Source organism: Oncorhynchus kisutch, linkage group LG20, assembly GCF_002021735.2.
Source record: "Oncorhynchus kisutch isolate 150728-3 linkage group LG20, Okis_V2, whole genome shotgun sequence".
In the NCBI taxonomy this organism is placed as follows: Eukaryota; Metazoa; Chordata; class Actinopteri; order Salmoniformes; family Salmonidae; genus Oncorhynchus; species Oncorhynchus kisutch.
This window is the reverse complement of record NC_034193.2, coordinates 17,697,703-17,718,375: the sequence shown is the minus strand read 5'-3', so window position 1 is coordinate 17,718,375 and position 20,673 is coordinate 17,697,703. Positions and strand designations below refer to the sequence as shown.

The following is a 20,673-nucleotide window of genomic DNA, read 5'->3' as shown; positions in this document are numbered from 1 at the left end:
TATATATCATAAGGGCCCATTTCTAAGATATAGCCTGAGATTGATGAGGCAATAAGGCAAACAATCTATTCTAATTAAGTATTTAAGGAATTAATTTACTGTGAGGACTGGTGACAGTGCTCAGTGATTGAAGTTAAAAAAACAAGTTCAAGTCTCTGCTGTCGACTTCCACTTATACCAGAAACAAAAAAACACAACAAAACCTTTGACACCTGATTTGACTAAGGGAAAGCCATGCTGAGTGCATGCGTGTGATTAGTGAGTGAGTGAAACTATTGTGTGTGTGCCACTCACTGTGAACGCAAGTGTGTCTGGGTATTCATGCTTAAACAATGTCACCCCCCAAACCCATTAATCCTTTGTCTTTTCCATGCAAGGACGACGTTTACCGACGCTTCCATCCTGTGTCTTCACATCTTGTCTTTCTTCTCTTTCCCCCGCTCCCCATACTGCTTTTCGACCCACAAAATGTCTTTAAAAGGAAGAGGAGGGCCTGTGAGGGTTCATGGGGGAAAAAAACGAGAGAGAAAAAGAGACTATTCTCCTTAGACGGCAGGCAGACCTTTTGAAAGGAAATGTTGGATTTCCTTTGAAATCGCCTGCGAGGCCCACTGCCATTTTGTGATCTTTTAGCATTCTCCGTGGATGGACCGTCAGAGCGGGGCCCCTCACCGTGCTGGAGCTCTGTCTACTCTACCTGTGTGTCTGTCTAAGGGAGGAAGGGTGGAGGTGAGGAAGATTACATAGGGAGGGACAGACAGACAGAGAAAGAGGGTGAGAGTGAGAGGGGGAGATGGTGGGGGAGACAGAGGGCCACAGTTTAATGCTCTAAAATTGAGAGTGATAGGAAGAGAATAGAAGTGATAGAGAGCAATATACTGAACAAAAACATAAACGTAAAGTGTTGGTCCCATGTTTCAACAGCTGAAATAAAAGATCCCAGAACAGTTCCACGCACACACGTTTGTTTGTTCACCTGCGGGACCAGCCACCCGGACAGCTGATGAAACTCGGTTTGCACAAATGAATAATTTCTGCACAAACTGTCAGAAACCGTCGCAGGGATGCTCATCTGCGTGCTCATCGTCCTCACCAGGGTCTTGACCTGACTGCAGTTCGGCATCGTAACCAACTTCAGTGGGCAAATGCTCATCTTCGACGGCCACTTGGATGATGGAGAAGTGTCCTCTCCGTGGCGGAAATCTTTGTGGGCTATACTCAGCCTTGTCTCAGGATGGTAAGTTGGTGGTTGAAGATATCCCTCTAGTGGTGTGGGGGCTGTGCTTTGGCAAAGTGGGTGGGGTTATATCCTTCCTGTTTGTCCCTGTCCGGGGGTGTCCTCGGATGGGGCCACAGTGTCTCCTGACCCCTCCTGTCTCAGCCTTCAGTACCAGCCCTAGGACCATGCCTCAGGACTACCTGACATGACTCCTTGCTGTCCCCAGTCCACCTGGCCGTGCTGCTGCTCCAGTTCCAACTGTTCTGCCTTATTATTATTGGACCATGCTGGTCATTTATGAACATTTGAACATCTTGGCCATGTTCTGTTATAATCTCCACCCGGCACAGCCAGAAGAGGACTGGCCACCCCACATAGCCTGGTTCCTCTAGGTTTCTTCCTAGGTTTTGGCCTTTCTAGGGAGTTTTTCCTAGCCACCATGCTTCTACACCTGCATTGCTTGCTGTTTGGGGTTTTAGGCTGGGTTTCTGTACAGCACTTTGAGATATCAGCTGATGTACGAAGGGCTATATAAATACATTTAATTTGATTTGATTTACGGATGAATCCCTTTATCAACTGTACCGGGCAAATGGCAGACCGTGTGTATGGCGTTGTGTGGACGAGTGGTTTGCTGATGTCAACGTTGTGCCCCATAGTGGCGGTGAGGTTATTGTATGGGCAGGCATAAGCTATGGACAACGAACATAATTGCATTTTATCGCCGGCAATTTGAATGCACAGAGATACCTTTTTTTTTTTTTTTTTTTTTGTGTGTGAATTTGACCACTTTCTCTCCCCAATTTCATGGTATCCAATTGTTTTAGTAGCTACTATCTTGTCTCATCGCTACAACTCCCGTACGGGCTCAGGAGAGACGAAGGTTGAAAGTCATGCGTCCTCCGATACACAACCCAACCAAGCCGCATTGCTTCTTAACACAGGGCCATCCAAACCGGAAGCCAACCGCACCAATGTGTCGGAGGAAACACTGTGCACCTGCAACCTTGGTTAGCGTGCACTGCACCCGGTCCGCCACAGGAGTCGCTGGTGCGTGATGAGATAAGGATTTCCCTACCGGCCAAACCCTCCCTAACCCGGAAGACGCTAGGCCAATTGTGCGTAGCCCAACGGACCTCCCGGTCGCGGCCGGTTACGACAGAGCCTGGGCGCGAACCCATTACCGAGCCATTCATCTGCCACCATCACCTCATGTTTCAGAATTGTAATGCAGGGCCCCATGTCTCAAGGATCTGTACACAATTCCTGGAAGCGGAGATTTTCCCTGCTCTTCCATGGCCTGCATACCAGACCTGTCACCCATACACAGCCATTAAAGAGGAGTTGGACAACATCCCACAGGCCACGATCAACTCTACGCAAAGGAGATGTGTCGTGCTGAACGAGGCAAATGCTGGTCCCACTAGATACTGACTGGTTTTCTGACGAGGTCCCAATTTATTTATTTAAATTGACTGATTTCCGTATATGAACTGTCACTAAGTAAAATCTTGAAATTGTTTCATGTTGCATATATATTTTTGTTCAGTATAGAAAGAGAGGTAAAGAGAGTCACAAGGCCTAATACTCAGTCAGTGTGTGTGTGTCCGTTCGTGCATGTGTGCGCACCCGTGTGTGTTTGCTTAGACAGTCTTACATCACACATGCCATCATTGCATGGGACTCACAAAGGCTTTCATGAGTACAGTACTGGATGTTGACCATGTCCCTAACCAACTACACTGCCCTGTTGTCCTCAGCTCTTTGTTCTGGCCTTCAATCTCACTGTCATTCAAGCACGGGCCTTTACACGCTCATTAGAGGCTAACGGTTCATGTCCAGTGCACTGCATGTGTGTGCGCGCGTGCACATGTACTCACCCGATCTCTGGATCTCTGGATCTTCTCGCGGTCGGTGTGTAGGTTAGCCAGGATCTCTTGGCCAACTTGTTCTGAAGAACAAGGAGAGGAGAAACACAGTTGTTTGCATGAATACGCTGTGCCTGGGTTGCACCGGTCTTCCCTTTCATTCCTCACTGAACATTCCCTGACAGAAGTTCAAGGTAAGTGTGTCACTTAAGGACATGACAGCAATAAATCCCGAAATTGAACCAGTGACTTAAGTCCATGCTCTGCTACTGTTGCCAAATAGTCTAGTTCACAGCTATAGAGGATAGACATTGAGGTGTGTTTGTGTGTGTGTGTGTGTGTGTGTGTGTGTGTGTGTGTGTGTGTGTGTGTGTGTGTGTGTGTGTTCGCCAGCAGACGGCTAGCTATGCTGCTCTGCGCATGGTACTCCTCCTTGAGCTACAGCACAAAATGCTAGACGGACACACTACCCTGCTGAACACCAGCTTGAGAAGCTAAAACCTGACCGTGCTCGGCCTCCTTCAGCCAAGCTCTGTCGAGTTCAGATCAACCAGTCCACTAACTTCCCAACATTAGGGAACATTGTACCAAACCCATGCCGGGCTTAGTTAAGCCTTACTGAGCCTAGCTCAGAGCCTGGATCAGCTGTGCCGACAGCACCATTAACTTGAACACCACTAGCAACTGATCCTCATTTCGAGGCACAATCTTATAATAGATACACTCAGAAAAAAACTGAACTATATGAAATTCTATTCTATTTGAAATAGTTAACATAGGTAAAGATCTTCATATTAAAATGCTAACAACTGCTTTCATGATGGCTTAATTGAATCTTCAACTTCTAAAGGTCTCAGTCAGGATATGCTCAGATGAACGGACAAGATGTTCAAGGTCTCACCACTTCTCTATCACTTACAGTATATCACAACTCGAGTATCTCACAACAATATCCCAGGCTGCACGTGACATCCTGCTACTGGAATCCAATCAGCTGATGCAATATTCATAAAACCATTCTTAATAAATGCTGCTCGTCCGTCGTGGATGTAAGCACTTTAAACGCACACTTCTAAAACGTCGCCAACAAGGCGTCTGACAAGCTCGTCAGTGGTCACTGTCATTTCCTGGTCCCTTGGGTTAGGCGGAGAGAACCCCCCCCCCCCCCCCCCCCCCCCAAGATCCCACCACTGTCATCAACAGCAAGCAGATACTGCATTAGGGTTAGAAATGAGGGAGGGATCGTTTTTTTGTTGTAGCCCGGATCAAAGACGGCTTTCAAACGCACCAAACAATCCGGCGTAAACAACGCACTCCTGACTAGATTACACTACACAGGTGCGGCACTCCAAAGAGCCCACGTGCCGCTCTGCTTGTTTTGGGGGAACGCCGCAGAAAAATGGGCTACATCTGGCAGCTAGACAAGAGAGGAAAAAGAGATTGGGGGGCTGTCGAATGAGTGACGCTTGTACTCCCTTTCCTCTCCCTTCCATTCCCCTCAACGGGCGCACAACGCACCTCTTTCTGCCTTCATTCATTTCTAAATCAGGGACGAGACAGGTTGAAGGATACACAGATTAAACAAACAGTCACATGTGACAAATAGGGTCGATTAAAAGGCTGAATGCAGGTATTAGTAACCATAGTAATACACGCCTCCCAGTCCCCTCCAAAAGAACAAGGGATAAACAGGGAACGGAGCTGTGGCAGGAAGTCTTCTGTAAAGACAACTAGGCGCCGCCATCCGTCTCTGTCCGGGATGGGGCTTAAGACAGATGAGGGTGACAAGTGCTACACAAGTCAAGCCACATCGTCGTTGGCGTGGATGAAGACAGAGAGCGCGTTATTGGAAAAGCACACACTCAGACTGAGAAGATGGATGAGATCGTTGCGGAAGAATAGGGCCCAATGATATCCTACTGTATTGACAGGGGCAGAGGTGCGAATGTAGTGTAAAGGGACCTCGGTCTGAATAATATAGGCCTACGTCTCAAGTAAGGCCATACACAATTAAAAATGGTTAACAGATGCACTTCACTTTTCAAAAAGTGAAAGTTGTACTGAAAAATGTCCGCTCGAATTATGGCTGCACGATGCCTCTTTAATCCTACACAAGAGGAGCATCTCTTAATTTGGTCGCTAGGTGTTGAACTAAAGGCTGCTATGGCAATCTACATGTTTTCAAACATCTTACAAGGTAAGCTTCAATTTGGTCGCTAGGAACAAATCTAGCCTGTTAACATTGAATGTCCACCAAGTGACTATATATTTGCGCATGAAAAATATGATAAATACTTGGATATCCCCTGTCCCCTGACACCACCACAATGTTTGAGAGAAGTTAGTGTTGTAGAAGTGTAGTTTTTATAGTGAACAGTCACTTTTAGGCACATCCAGTGTGCAAAGACAGTGCAATTACCACATTTGGACACTTTGGAGAGGTTGAAATGACACTTGTAAATGTCCCATGACCACACGTACTAAAACAACTGCCCATTTCTAGTTGTTAGGTCTATCAATCCCATTTTTTGTTGTTGATATTGTTCACATGTTGTCAAAGCCATCTGATGTGTTTTCAGCTCTGGGAACCAATAATTCACTTATAGCAGGTCAAATATTACTTTAAAAAAGAAAAAGGTTATTTGTGTGTGCTTGATCTTGTGTAGTCTGAACTGTCACTCCTATCTGTCTTCTGATCATTTCCTCATCATCTCCCAGATGTCTTCCTTCCAAATATACCAAGTTTAGGCATGTCAGAGTCATGTAATTACGCATGAATAGCAGTTACTTTTGGGTATGTCTATTTAGGCAGACAAAGGCAGCCAATGAGAAAATGAGGATGAATTACTTTATATGGGTAGGGTACATTATATACCTTTCCATGAATGTTAAACATGACCCGCTTCCACTTTTAACAACATTCTCATCAGCTAGCTAGGCTACATGTACCACAGCCACCACAACTGATTTAGGTGCCATCATTTCTATGGCTGATAAACACAGCTACTAATCCTTCAACTTACTACCGCTACTGATGAAGCGCATAACCACTACGCCAACAACGGTGCAGACAGCGTCTCCCCTACATAGGTAAGTTGTAATTGAATGTCATAGCTGAGCCGGTGTGCTGTAAACGCAATCCCGTTATGATGAAGAGTCCCCAGAGCCGACAGACTGTAGAACACATTAAAGACTCTGGTTTCGGCAGCCAGGGCCAAGACCACAAGTTCAAAGAGAAACACGTCCCTTAGCTGTGTAACCACAAATGGATGTTGCCATTAAGAATTCCCTCACCTCACCACACACAGTCCTGTCCCTTCCCCACTGGACCATTAGCTGTGTACACACACCGCCTCCCCACGGGGGGGGCTCACCCTCTACCCAGCTCCTCCATCTTCCTTTCCCTCTGTATCTTTCAATCTTTACTTCTCGATCACTCAAACACAGCCACTTGGAGCTCTTTGCGGTACATTTGGATTTCCATCGACAGCGTCGGCCTCTCTCCCTTTACCACAGTCACTTTCAAAGCAACAAGCGCTCAGTCTCGCCTCAGAATTAGGCGTTCATCCATGTTTCTCAAACTTCAAATTTCAAGTGTTTATTAAGGTTAGGCATTAACTCTGAATGGATAAGGTAAGGGTTAAGGTTTGGGATAGGCTTAAAACTAAAATCTCAAAAACATCTTGAATTGCTGGATTTGAACTTGCAACCTTTGGAATCCGCCATCCCCGTCCACAAAACAGAAACCTCTTGAACGGGAACAGCGCTCACTGTTACCCCTAATGGCCGGTTTCCACGTCATCTCCCGATGTCTTCGTAGATGGAAGGACGTCGAATCCTGACTTGTATATCACGGTGATCTGAGAGTAAAGGAAATGTTGAGGAATTGCCAAATCTGTTCCCTCGAAAGGGGAGCTATCGTTGAGAACTATCGGCTACTGTGGAGGAGGATGAAAGAAGGCTTTTCTAATAACGTCTCCTCCCCTGATGATATTCCTTCCTGAACACAGGAAGAAAGGAAAGTGTCCCCCCAAATCCATCTCAACGTAGGCTGTATTTAAGCTACAATCAACACGGAAATACACTTCAAGTATGTCTGATCACACAGTTCATCATCATGGACAGAATCTCACGTTGAAATAGAAGTGTTAGATACTTTTACCTGTAACAGTTTGTGATGTTTTGACAGCTCATCGCCAGGCTTTATGTTCCGGAACGGTCCGTTACACTACAGACGGCACTGTGTCAACACGTCATAGTTTCTGACAACGAGTGAGAATTGTAAAATGTAGAGGGATTGGATCAGAGAGAATTAACAAACAATGAGAAATCAACTCTAACTTACTACGCAGAGTTATTATCATCCGCCACTATTTATGAAAAGTCATGACCTTTTCCCACAATAATGGAAAATGGTTTACTGTGGGAATTGAACGCTGAGCTAAATGAAATTCACTTCAAATTCAGAATCACTGAAACTTGCCTCTACGCTCAATGCTCCATTGTTCCATTGAGCAAGGCATTTAACCCCAATTTGCTCCAGGGGTGCCGTACTACTATGGCTGACCCTGTAAAACACATTTCACTGCACCTATCCGGTATGTGACAAAAAATAATCACACCACCACTATAATCACACCCCCACTGGAGAGCAGGAATTTATATATATTAACTCATGCTCTTTAGGGAGTTTAGCAGAACTGACTAGATAAGAACAAATGGTGCATTGACTCAGTTTACCTCCTCCTCCTTTTTGGTTCTTTGACCTAGTGTTGGAAGAGATGCATTGGGTCTCACCCATAGAGACAGACAGAGGACTAGCGCCCAAAAGCCTGTTTTAGCATGGGCAGTGGCATTGAGGACCATTTTGAAGTAGTCAACTGGGTGGGACTTCCTATGTGTTAAGGAAGGATAATCCCTGGGGAAAAGTTCTTATTTTGTACACTCCCCTGGATCATTTTATTTACACTCAAAGTTGTACACGCTGAGTGACGTTGTACGCGCTGAGGGACGTTGTACGCGCTGAGGGACGTTGTACGCGCTGAGGGACGTTGTACGCGCTGAGGAACGTTGTACGCGCTGAGGAACGTTGTACACGCTGAGGAACGTTGTACACGCTGAGGGACGTTGTACACGCTGAGGGACGTTGTACACGTTGAGGGACGTTGTACACGCTGAGGGACGTTGTACACGCTGAGGGACGTTGTACACGCTGAGGGAAGGTTGTTATGCTGAGCCCACAGGCCATGTGTCTAGTCTTGGTCACACTGACTGACCTGGCTCACAAAGTCAAGAGGGCCAGAACCAGGTCATTGGGGGTCATGCAGCATCTGGTGAATCTACAGTGTGATGCTCTTACATGTGAATGTGTGGTGGGTACAATGGGGAGTCCAGCTCACTCGAGTGGGTGCTTATATTTAAGTCACTTGCTCAAGAGCACAGACAGATTTTTCACCTTGTAGGCTCGAGGACTCGAACAAGCGACATTTCGGTTACTGGCCCAATACTATTACCAATAGTGTTTAGTCAGCATTTTATTTGAACAGCAGTGAGCTGAGCTGGAAGAGCTTTTCTTTTCTTGCATGAGTTTGCATAGATGTGAGCAGATAGGGGTGAATACCAATCAGGCAGTGCACTGACCAGCCCTGCTGTGGGCCTTTGTCTGCATGTGTATGATGCTATGAGCAGCGACGTGGTGGGCAGTCAGTCCGGGTGTATTTCTGAGGCCTTTCTTCACTCTGCTGGGCTGTGTTTTATTCATGGCCTGTGCCCTGACCCCGCAGAGCTCCTGTTCTGACAAATCACTTCTGATTAAGACAGATCTCTATTAGCCACTCAACTTAGCCTATTCATCATCCCCCCCCCTTCCCCTGCTCCTCCTCCCTCGCCTGTCCGTCAGACCGGAGCAAGACGCAAAGGAAATGTTCCGCCGTGGTTTTAAATGGCTGATTACGGACAATTGGCGGATGGAGAGATGTAAGGGAGTCTTATGGTTGATAAGACGCAGGTTTAATGGGTATAAATGACCAGGCCGACTAGGAGGACCAGCTGGTAATAGAACCATTTGTTTCAGGCAGAACAGGAGTGGGAGAAAAAATGAAGACTGTTTTTCTACAATTGAACTCCCCTGCCTGCCTGCCTCCCTCCCTCGCCGCCTCAAGTTCAAACACTTCCGTTCTCATATTGACTTTTAACAGTAAGGTCCCTCTCACTCGTCCTGAATGAGAATAGATGAGTCTCGGAAAGCGAGGCCGGTTGTTTTAGATTTATGAAACGACTCAGACAAGCAGACGCGGCTGTAGACATGGCCTCAGACCAGACATACACACTCAGATACCCAGGCACAAAACAATGCACCAGCTTACAAATAAAAAGGGAACTTTAACGTTCAGCATCCCATAACCTACTTGTAGTGTAAAAAACGTCATTATAAACTGGGTGGTTTGAGTCATGAATGAGGATTGGCTGAAAGCCGTGGTATATCAGACCGTATACCACAGGTACGACAAAGCATTTCTTTTTTACTGCTCTAATTACATTGGTAACCAGTTTATAATGGCAATAAGGCACCTCCGTTTTTTTCTGCCAATATACCACGGATAAGGGCTGTGTCCAGGCACTCCGCGTTGCTTCATGCTTAAGAACAGCCCTTAGCCGGGGTATATTGGCCATATACCACACCTCCCTCGGGCCTTATTACTTAAATACACGACTGCACTGATGACACTCTGCCTACTTGAGGCAAAAGTTCTAAAATCATCAAGTTAAAACAGAACCAATATATAAAAACTGTTCAACAGCTGTAAAGTCTTATTGTTTAAATCCCCAAAACAATACTAAATTAACCTGAACCACAATAGTGGATAGCAAAGGGAATAGAAGGAGGAGGGGGGGAAATGGGGGAAGGTTTTCGTCAGCAAATTGCCTGGAATTACTGAACCATCCAAATGAAAACTAATGGACTTTGGGCCACACTGTGATTGCCTCAACACACAGACGTAACACGGGAACGACACCATACAGGGCCTTCAATTAAAAACAGGGAATTTCCACGGACGGCTGGTCAGCCCCATACATCTACAGTGTCCCCACAGCAACGCTGGTCAATTCTATGGATCAAATGGACTCGACTGATTCATTCCATTTCCACTGCTCCCGGAAATATCTGTACGTGTTGATTCAGCTTGTGGTCAGAATGCGCAGAACATTTATGAAGTGGTGGAATAAAAACAACCCTGGTTCATACAGTATAAACACATCAGACTCCTTTCAGCCCTCGGTAGCGTGGATACAACGAAGCCATAGACTATGAAAGTAAAGCTGCCTTTATAATAAAGCTTCACAACAAGGTGACAAATCTGCCAATGTGCCCTTGAGCAAAGCACTTGACCCCAATTGTCTGCCGTTATCTGTTGATAACCCTGGCCGTGATCTCACCCTCCGAGGGTGTCTCGGGGCGAGCTGGGATATGCAAAAACACATTTCCTAATCACACACATGTATATTACACACTCATACATATTTGAAATAGGACAAATAAGTACACAACAAATTATTATTATTAGCGTATTACTTACAATATGTAGTGGGGAATACATTAAAGCTTATCGTCTGACATTCTCACCGCTGACAAACGGTCTCCGTGTAGAAAGGAGAGATACTGAAACTGGATAGAAAGATGAAGAGATCACAGGGAAAAAAGATGTAAGATGAAAACGTATGAAACAAGGATGAACCACCCCTAAACCTGGCAGCCACAACGGGAGGTATATACCTGAAAAACCCCAAATATCCCATTTACCCCAAAGAAGTTTGTCAGTTTAAGGAAACGGACTCAAGGAAAAAAAGCTGAGGGGGAAGAAGAAACATTCCCCAGTTTCTTTTTCAACAGTTTAGGAACGATAATAATCGCAATACTCCTGATTAAAGGCTTTCACGTCTCTAATCAGAAAGTTGACAGGCAGATCAAAGCGCGCAACATGATTTCTTTTGCCTTTTAATTATCTGTACAACACCATACCTCAGGCTGCTCTTCCTCAAACTCTCACAAAAGATGGCAAAGGAAGATCTAACACTTCTTAACAGTTCATTATCCAATAAGAAGGAGAAGAGAAAAAAAACACTCCACACACACACACAACTATTTTGAAGGGCTTTAAAGCAATCGACACAATTAGCAAAGACCTGGGGGAGGCCTGTGGTCCTCTATTAGCACATCCCAAATTGAAACACCTTAATTATGTTTGTCAAAACGGACACCGCGTCACCCTCATTTGCATGTTTTGACAGGGCCCGTTGTGATTCAAGACCCCCCCATCGGAACACAGGGAGTATTTAGCAGATTTCAACACCTACTGATTATACAGTTTTTCCCTCTGAATAAATGAAATGACTCATTAATTTGTGCTTTGTTTCAGATCCTTTCCCCCTCCCCAATTATCGGAGAGAGTTAAGAGTATAATGGAGGCAAACAATAAGTAACGTGTGCATAGGGAGAGTGCTCACTAGGGCTGTGGCGAAATTTCCTCAGCTGGTAATTGTCAAGCAAATAACTGTCGGTCCTCATAGTAATAACTGTTAATTAACATAAACACATTTAGCATCTCCTGGCTTACAAAAAGCCTAATAAATAAGAGTAATATAGCCTACTCCTTCACAATAAATACATTATTTATTTTAGACAGGTCTAAAGAAACATGATATGAAGAAAATTTAGTCTATTTCAGAATAGCATACTCTGAGTTGTCCTTATGTTTGTTAGGTCCTGATCTGTGCCAAATGGCTGTGGGCTACACTAGTTCATTTAGCAGACAAGATTTGCTTATAATTAATTATGAAGAATACAATGAACAAAGTTATAAATATTTTCTTCAAATGATTTGAGGGAGTGCGCACATTCGGCTATTCTGTGTTGAGCGGTTAACAAAGAAATAGGTATTCCTACATGCTTATTTTAGAGTTATTAATGTAACTTTAGATGTTCTACAAACGTTGGGCTATATGTTGAGATTTTTCATACACTAAGGCTGCATGATGAGACTAATGATGTTTTGAAAAAAGTTGCTTGAAAGGCATGAGCTCTGATTTGTTTGTTTTTTGCGCAGGCTGTACACACTCCAAAAGTCTCTCATTCACAATTTGACAAACACTTGTAAATGCCTTGAATTTCATGGCGGCATCCCCTTTGTGGTCGTAATGCACCCTAAAAAAATGAATGCCTTCTGCGGCCCGGAGTGCTGCATTGTGCCCTTCTCCCTGAGTGTGCTGTACAATCCGAAGCGTCTCTCACTCACACGGCTCCCAGTCACATGATTAGGTCTTTCTCACAGGCTACAAGTGAAGACAGACACATCGGGGTTGCAACTGCGCGCGTCCTTATCCAATTCCGAGGTGCATATTGAAGATATTGGAAGAACATGAGTAGGCCTCACGAACAGCAAAAGCACTAGCCTATGTCAATCTACTATCCCCCATAGGACAAAAGTTGACCTATTCTATTCTGTGCGAGAAATAAATATTCCAAACATAGTTTGGGACAGTTGTGGGATGCGATAGATCCCAAATGAATACAACCACTAGCAAACAAAAAAACTATTCTATGCAATGTGGCTGACGCAACAGATCAGAACGTTTATGTTAAAATGTTGATAAACTATTAGTCTATTTCTTCACATTATACGCCCAGCAATGCGTACATGGCAGTAGGCTATAAGCGTTAATGTTCCATTTACGGAAAACACCATTATCAAAAGTGACCGCAAATGCAACTATGCATGTAATGCTTTTATTATAAAGGTGCATTTTTATGGTGAAAATTATCTCCCCCAAACTTGAAACTCACGCGCTGCTTATATATGCCAGTTAGGCTGTACACCCATTGTAAAGCAGATTAATGTGCTTCATTTTAAGAAGTTATTTTGCCACTTTAGTTGTGATACAAACCTTTTTAGAACATATCGGCCTATGGGCTAGGCTACATGAGGTGTGCGACTATGATTTGAAAAACTTGCGCAAAAAAAAAGGCATGTTTCTTATGCTGGGCATCATTCACAAGTGACAATATATAATTCACAAGTGATAGGCTTGATTTAATCTTGTCTCTACATATACTAAATCATTTTTGTGTGAAATTTGTTTTGATTTAGAATGTACCATTATCATGCACCTGCATTGAAACCTGCACTTAAATAGCGAATGGAGGACGCTTTTCCCCGTGGTTTATTTTCATGCCAGCCCAAAAATCTAATTGTATTGGTCACATACACATGTTTACCAGATGTTATTGGGTGTGTAGTGAAATGCTTGTGCAGTAATGTCTAACAATTCACAACAATACACACAAATCTAAAAGTAAAATAACGGAATTAAGAAATATATAAATATTAGGACGAGCAATGTCGGAGTGGCATTGACTAAAATACAGTAGAATATAATACAGTATATACATATGAAATGAGTAAAGCAGTATGTAAACATTATTAAAGTGACACGTGTTCTTGGTAGGCTATACTCCTGTACTAAATATAAGCAAAGTGCTAAATATTAGAAAAGTTGAGAAATAAATATAGTAGGCCTAGCCTATAGAAAGCTGATGGGATCCTCCTATTTTTAATAGAGGCCATCAACACTGTTTTCTCACGCAATTTCATAGCCTTGCATAGCCTATAGAAATGTTGCGCAACATGAGCTCATGGGGTCTCGTGAAGTGTTTTTTCGATGACATTTGCATTGATGTCAGAGTGATTAGAGGGACAATAGAGTGCTGAGTACCAGGCAGTTAGCAAGTTTGGAAGGCTACTAATGACCAGCAGCAGCATCAGAGTTTGGAGAAGCCTAATTACCGTGCCCAAAACGGTCATGTGAAATTTGACTGCCATCAGGTAATACGGTCACCACAACAGCCCTATGTGTGCAACAACTAGCCACTCTATATGGCTATCCTGATGATGGCAGTTAACCGTTTCAGTTCTGACCAACATGATTAGATTCGGCCTGTCTGGTTGGACATAGTTTATAGGAGTCAACTGGAAAATTTCACAGGCCAACGAAGCCTTTGTTCAATGGAAAATAGTTTTGGACACCAATAAATACAAATGAATTATGATTTTCCAAAAGATGAAAAGGGTGCCAAGAGAGAATGCTGAAGTTGAGAGTAAAACATTGAGTTGTGGTGATATAATGCCAAAAAACAAGACAGAGACCAAATGCATTTCACCCAACAGAGTGATGCATTACATCCACTTAATGGTGACAATTGAATGTTTTATCAATCAATCAACACTAGCTAAATAACACAAAAAGGTGAGTACCCATGTCAGTGGCCTTCACAAATTCCTTTAGTCTAAGCTTGGTTACCATTGTACCTACACTTATATCTCTCATGAAGTGATCGACGGTGACCTTCTTGTGGCCTTTGTTGCACATGAGGTTACATAAGTTTGTTTGCATTCGGCACAACGTTTAAGGTGACCGCAGCCGTTTCTTCTATGGAGCAACAGCAAAGCTCATGACTTTATCAGAACACTACATCTTTGTGGCCGCTCACAACAGCAAGTTTGTCTCTTGCTTTGGGGCTCATACTGACACACAGTAAGACAGCTATTATAAGGGAGGCATAGAGAGGGCACACAAAAAAGAGACGCATCATGTGCCCCATTAACAATGAGCACGGCCACGGAGGTTAAGGACGATTACTGTCAGCAGCCTAGTGTGAAAACACACGTGGCAGTGCCAACCAGGGCACTGCTAAGGACCCGATGACAGTGTGACAGTGCCTGAGTACAGTATATGTGAGTGTCCAGTTCACATTGTTTTGCCCACGCAAGACGATTCAACAACTGAACAACTGTTTCTAAAAGTCTGTTCAACTAAGAATGGGGAAATCATAGCCGGCTTTTTTTCCTTAATAAAATTTCACAAAAGTTGAGGTAAGAGCGCCTTGGCATGGTAAACCAGAGCAAAACAAATGAAAAGTTACAATGTGCTGTACAATATACCCTGCTGTGAATGAAAAATTGATCTATTTTATTCAGGGTATTTGTTCTGTAGCTACTTCACTCAGTGGATGGGATCTTGGATTCTCACAGCTTTTCCTGAAAACGTCAGCTTCAAGGATCCAACAAAACATAGTGTGCCTTCAGAAAGTATTCACACCCCTGGACTTTTCCCACATTTTGTTATGTTACAGCCTGAATTTAGAATAGATTCAAATTATATATATTTTTCATGTCAAAGTGGAATTATGTTTATCGAAATGTTTACGAAAAGCTGAAATGTCTTGAGTAAGTATTCAAGCCCTTTGTCATGGCAAGCCTACATAAGTTCAGGTGTAAACATTTGCTTAACAAGTCACATAATAAGTTGCATGGACTCACTCTGTGTGCAATAATAATGTTTAACATGATTTCTGAATGACAACCTCATCTCTGTACCCAACACATACAATTATCTTTAAGGTCCCTCAGTCAAGAGTGAATTTCAAACACCGACCAAAGGGGTTTTCCAATGCCTCGCAAAGAAGGGCACCTACTGTAAGACTGTAAGACTGTAAGACTGTAAGACCTACTGTAAGATAAAATAATGTAAAATATATATACAGTGGTGCAAAAAAGTATTTAGTTAGCCACCAATTGTGCAAGTTCTCCCACTTAAAAAGATGAGAAAGGCCTGTAATTTACATCATAGGTACACTTCAACTATGACAGACAAAATTAGAAAAAAAATCCAGAAAATCACACCTTTTTTGGTCCTCCAATAATCGGTATCGGTGTTGAAAAATCATAAATCGGTCGACCTCTAATGGATACGCTTATAATTGTTATGGACTGGGGAGTTTTTCAGGATAAAAAAAAAATACATGGAAGCACAGGCAAAATCCTAGAGGCAAACCTGGTTCAGTCTGCTTTCCACCAGACACTGGGAGATGAATTCACCTTTCAGCAGGACAATAACCTAAAAACACAAGGCCAAATCTACTCGGGAGTTGCTTACCAAAAAGACTGTGAATTTTCCTGAGGGGCCGAGTTACAGTTTTGACTTAAATACTTGAAAATCTATGGCAAGACCTGAACATGGTTGTCTAACAATGATCAACAACACATTTAACAGAACTTTAAGAATTTTGAAAAGAATAATGGGCAAATGTTGCATAATCCAGGTGTGGAAAGCTCTTAAGAGACTTACCCATAAAGATTCACTGCTGTAATCGCTGTCAAAGGTGCTTCTACAAAGTATTGGCTCAGGGGTGTGAATACTTCTGTAAATTAGATATTTCTGTATTTTATTTTCAATAAATGTGCTAACATTTCTAAAAATATGTGTGTAGATGGGTGAGAAAAACATATCTTTAATCCATGTTGAATTCAGGGTGTAACAACAAAATGTGGAATAAGCCTAGGGGTATGAATACTTTCTGATGGCACCTTATCATTCTGAAGTGCTCTGCATAATGCCCGAATGAGAAAAAGGATAATATATGTTTGAAATATGTTCAAAATATGACCCATTGTGACAGAACACTCAGACAGGCCTACAACTGACCATCAAACGGGGGAAGGCAATGCACCCTTTCAAAAAAGGAAATTCTCCATACAGTATATCACTAGCAGAGAAAAAAGATATCTCCTGTTCTAGGGAATTAACTAAAAACCTTCCCTGGTATCTTCCCCACTAATGAAGCATATCTAACTTTTTACGACACGGCAGAAGTAATTGAATCTAACTTCTGAGGGCCTCGACACCATCAAATGAATTATTCATAAAGGACATGATATAACTCAATTGTCAACTCGGTGGCTGTCCCTTTTCTTTTTTTAAATCCCTCGTCTGGCTATCGTCTTTTGTCTTAGGTTCCTTTCTTTTTTTGGGGGGGGGGGGGCTTTTAATCTACAACTGAGCGGTACACATTGTCATGGTCGCCGTCAAACAAAATAATTTAGATTTTTGTTTTTTGAAGTTGGTCGGTGGCGGGCGGGCGGGGAAGGGGATGTAGCAATTGGATCGGCTCCCTGTGGGTTTGTGCGGTGCGGTGAGCCGGCGGGGCCAGCTCCACCAAAGGAGAAGAGGCTCAGTGTCAGTAATAACACAACCCCAACTTCTTTCTTTCCCCTTATTAATAAAACATGGCATCTGCCCGAGCCCACCTTGATGGGGCGGGCGCTGCGCGGAGAAGTAGCGGGCGCAGTGAGGTAGCGGGCTCGGGGAGGTAGGATGAGTTCCATTCTCCACACAGCGGCCTGCAGGCCGGCGTGGCGCTACCATTTCTTCTCCTGGCTGGCTGATGGAATGTGACCCCGGGAATGACTGACAGGCGCAGCAGTAGCCGACTGGGCTACGGTGCCCCGACGGCGAAGATCCTGTTCCCATTCCACACACAGGTAACTAACGCAGAGGAGCGCAACATGCAGATTACACAAGTAGTACATAGTCATAATACAGTAATAACTTGGGTCTTGGTTTATAGCAGTATGTGGTAGGGTACGACTAGTCAATCTGTCAATAAATCAACCAAGCAATTGGCTCACATCGCTCTGTCAAGCCTACAGATACAAGTAAACTTGACATGACGGAGTATGCTAGTACAAATTACACCTAATGCGTGAGTGCACAAATTAAAGTAATACGTCATGATTACTTAAGTGACACCGTCTAGAAACATGAAATGTACCTTCAACAATGGTCTGAGTGAGAACACACACACACGTGGATGAGCGTGAGTGAACAGCTGTGCGGTGAGCGAGGACAGAGGGGCTACTGTGCGGGATGGACTGACAACCGCCTCACAGAGAGCGCCTCGGTGGAGGGGCCACAGGCTGCCTGCCCACAACACTGCAAGAAGACGCCCGTGTTTGAGGCCAGAGCCACACAGGAGCAAGACGCCTGAGGGCACTATTCAATCAAAATCTCAACCCAAGATTCTGAGTTTCAGCTAAAAATAAGCTCTTGATCATTGGGGTTTTTGAACTCTACTGTCTATGAAGGTAGTCTAATTTCTTAATTGTAAAATTGGTCACAAAGTTCAATCAAAATGTGCATTTATTTAATTGACTCCCAAATGTCAGTTCATCCTAGACACATGAACTCACTGAAATGTGGGTGGTATTGAGAGTTATACAAAGGAAGCAGGAACTGTCCATAGTGTCTAGGGAAGGATTGAAAGAGACGACAGCAGTGTGTTGTGCTGTGTGCAGCCAAGGGAACGGTATGATTCAAAGTCCACGATTGTGAGCCAGTCTTTCAAGGTTCTCAATGCTCTTCACTAAGCATGCAGCAGCTTCCCACTATATTTCTTGTTGATTTCAAAAGCTGTTTCCTTACTATTGATTCTAAAGTACTGTACAGCCTTGCTAGCCTGGTTGCTGTCTGTCTCTGTTCAGCTAATACGTTACACTCCATGTATAGGAATGTTGCGGTGACCGTATTAGCGCCACACCGGCAGTCATGAGTCATGACCGCAGTAAAATTCCATGTGACTGTTGAGTCAGGGTAATCTCCTCTTATTCCCTCTGGTCTTGCTTTGGTAGTACCTGAGCCGAACGGCCTGGTACTTGGGGCTCTACTGTCCCTCCATCAGGTCCTAATGGTCTGGTACTTGGTGCTCTACTGTCCCCCCATCAGGTCCTAATGGCCTAGTACTCAGGGCTCTACTGTCCCTCTAACTACTCTCACATTAATGCAAATGCAGTCGACAATCACATCAAACACTTAAGATCGAATAGTATCAAGCTTATAAAGCTGACCTCATTGTGATCGATCAATTTGAAGAAAGTTTCAAGCTGTTGTTGAAGTTCTGTGTGGAAAACATGGTCGTTGTGGATGTTGTTTCAAAGTCGAACAAAAAATGGACATAACATAATGATTGTGCCGTTACACAATACAAAGCGTACTGCATATTACACAAGGCAGAAAAATGCATGATTTAAGATGTCGTTGGTGCATAATTGGTCTAGACTACATTATACTCCAAAAGATAAAAAAGTAAGTAAATAGCCGTGTTAGATTGAAATATATAAAGGTCATTTCGTCAAACTTGTGAGGCTCTCTAGTCTCCATGCTCATTAGTTGCTCATTCAACATATTTGCTGCATCTTCACTCAATCCCATTTCAAATGTCTCCAATCCTAAATGTTTTACATTCCCTGAGACCAACCAGGAAGGCCACATATTCCCAGATTTTCATAAAACAGCCACACTTGTGGTCTTCTCCTTTCTGCATCCCCGCATTTAGCGTGAGGAAAAAGAATAGGCTATGTTGTTATGTGCGGCTGATGTGCTTAAATGAGCTCCTTCGGTGCAGGAGTGTAATGCTGCCAGAGTGCACCGGATTGTCACTCCACCACTTGTCACAATGGTGCTCATCTAGTGAAGTCAGATCAAAGCTGAAGCAACGTCTTGGAAGATCACATAATGATTCATTAGTATTCTACATAACAGAATCTAATTGAATAGTGTAGTATAACGTTCCTGTTACACCTAAAACCTTGTGCGGCCAAAACTCAACACCGAGAGGACATAGGCTACGAGGCAGAACGTGTTTTTATTTTTACTTTTTTTTATTTTTATATGTAGATGTTCCAAAAGGCGAGCATCATCGGCTTGTGTGCGTGGAGGCCTGGATATGCTAAACGTGTTTATGTTATTTAATGGTCAATTACCGTGAGACCGGCACACTTTTGCATGGCAATAACCGGCTGAAGATCTTTTATGACCTGCCACAGCCCTATCCTTGCTACTCCTGTCATTTGCCAAAGAGACGGGTCTTTAACAGCTCTAATTTCATTGGTAACCAGTTTATAATATCAGTAAGGTACCTCAGGGGTTTGTTAATATAGCACGGCTAAGGGCTGTCCATAAGAACAGCCCTTAGTCGTGGTATATTGTCCATATACCACACCCCCGCCACCTTAAATGTAACCTAGGCCTACTTTTTGATGGACTACAGCCAAGATTTGAAGGTACGCCTAGGTTTTGAATATGTTTTTAGGAAAGAAGAAATGTCATTTGTGTGTGTCTGAGGTGCGCAGGTGGCTTTGATTGATGGGTCAATTTGCTGTGTGTGTGTGAATTTGCTAATCCTCTCCAAGTCCATTCAAAGTTTCCTAAAGTAGTCGGTCAGAACTTCATCGCTTAATAAGAGAGGAGGAACAAATAATATAAGTGAAATGACGACAGGTACCAGTTTACTGGGATGCAACTGGGATGCAAACGTAGCTCGATTGAATCTTGTCGACAAAACATTTCCGCTCATTATTTCTCGCTCTTATTACAGAGATGGTCTTGCATTGACACTGCCTTCTCACCAGGGAATGACCGCAGCAGGTCATAACAGTAGATTGTTGTTGTACCTCAAATTTGTGCGCATGCCATGTTCAATAAAGTTGTCATGAAAAATAATGATATTTTCCAACATCCAGTAAATCCGGCTGCATGTTGAATGTTGCGATTTCTGAAAGGCCCAGTCTCTTTGGCAAATGACAGCTGTGGCAAGGAGTGGAATGTTAGCTAAAAAGACTGCTCCCCAGAGTGCAGACTTGCCAATAAACTGCAGCAGAGTTCTTTCAATTACACAGGTACCTGAGAATGACAAGA

General features: G+C 43.6%; 1 protein-coding gene across 5 annotated transcripts in view; it reads right to left on the bottom strand.

Annotated features, from left to right (window-relative positions):
- LOC109865423 (vesicle transport through interaction with t-SNAREs homolog 1A) overlaps nucleotides 1-20,673 on the bottom strand; it is a 166,746-nt gene that overhangs the window by 69,408 nt on the left and 76,665 nt on the right. For all 5 annotated transcript variants that reach the window (XM_031799547.1, XM_031799544.1, XM_031799549.1 and 2 more), the window contains one exon: nucleotides 3,100-3,170. In XM_031799547.1, the coding sequence (XP_031655407.1) occupies nucleotides 3,100-3,170 (71 nt within the window). The remainder of the gene's footprint in view (nucleotides 1-3,099; nucleotides 3,171-20,673) is intronic.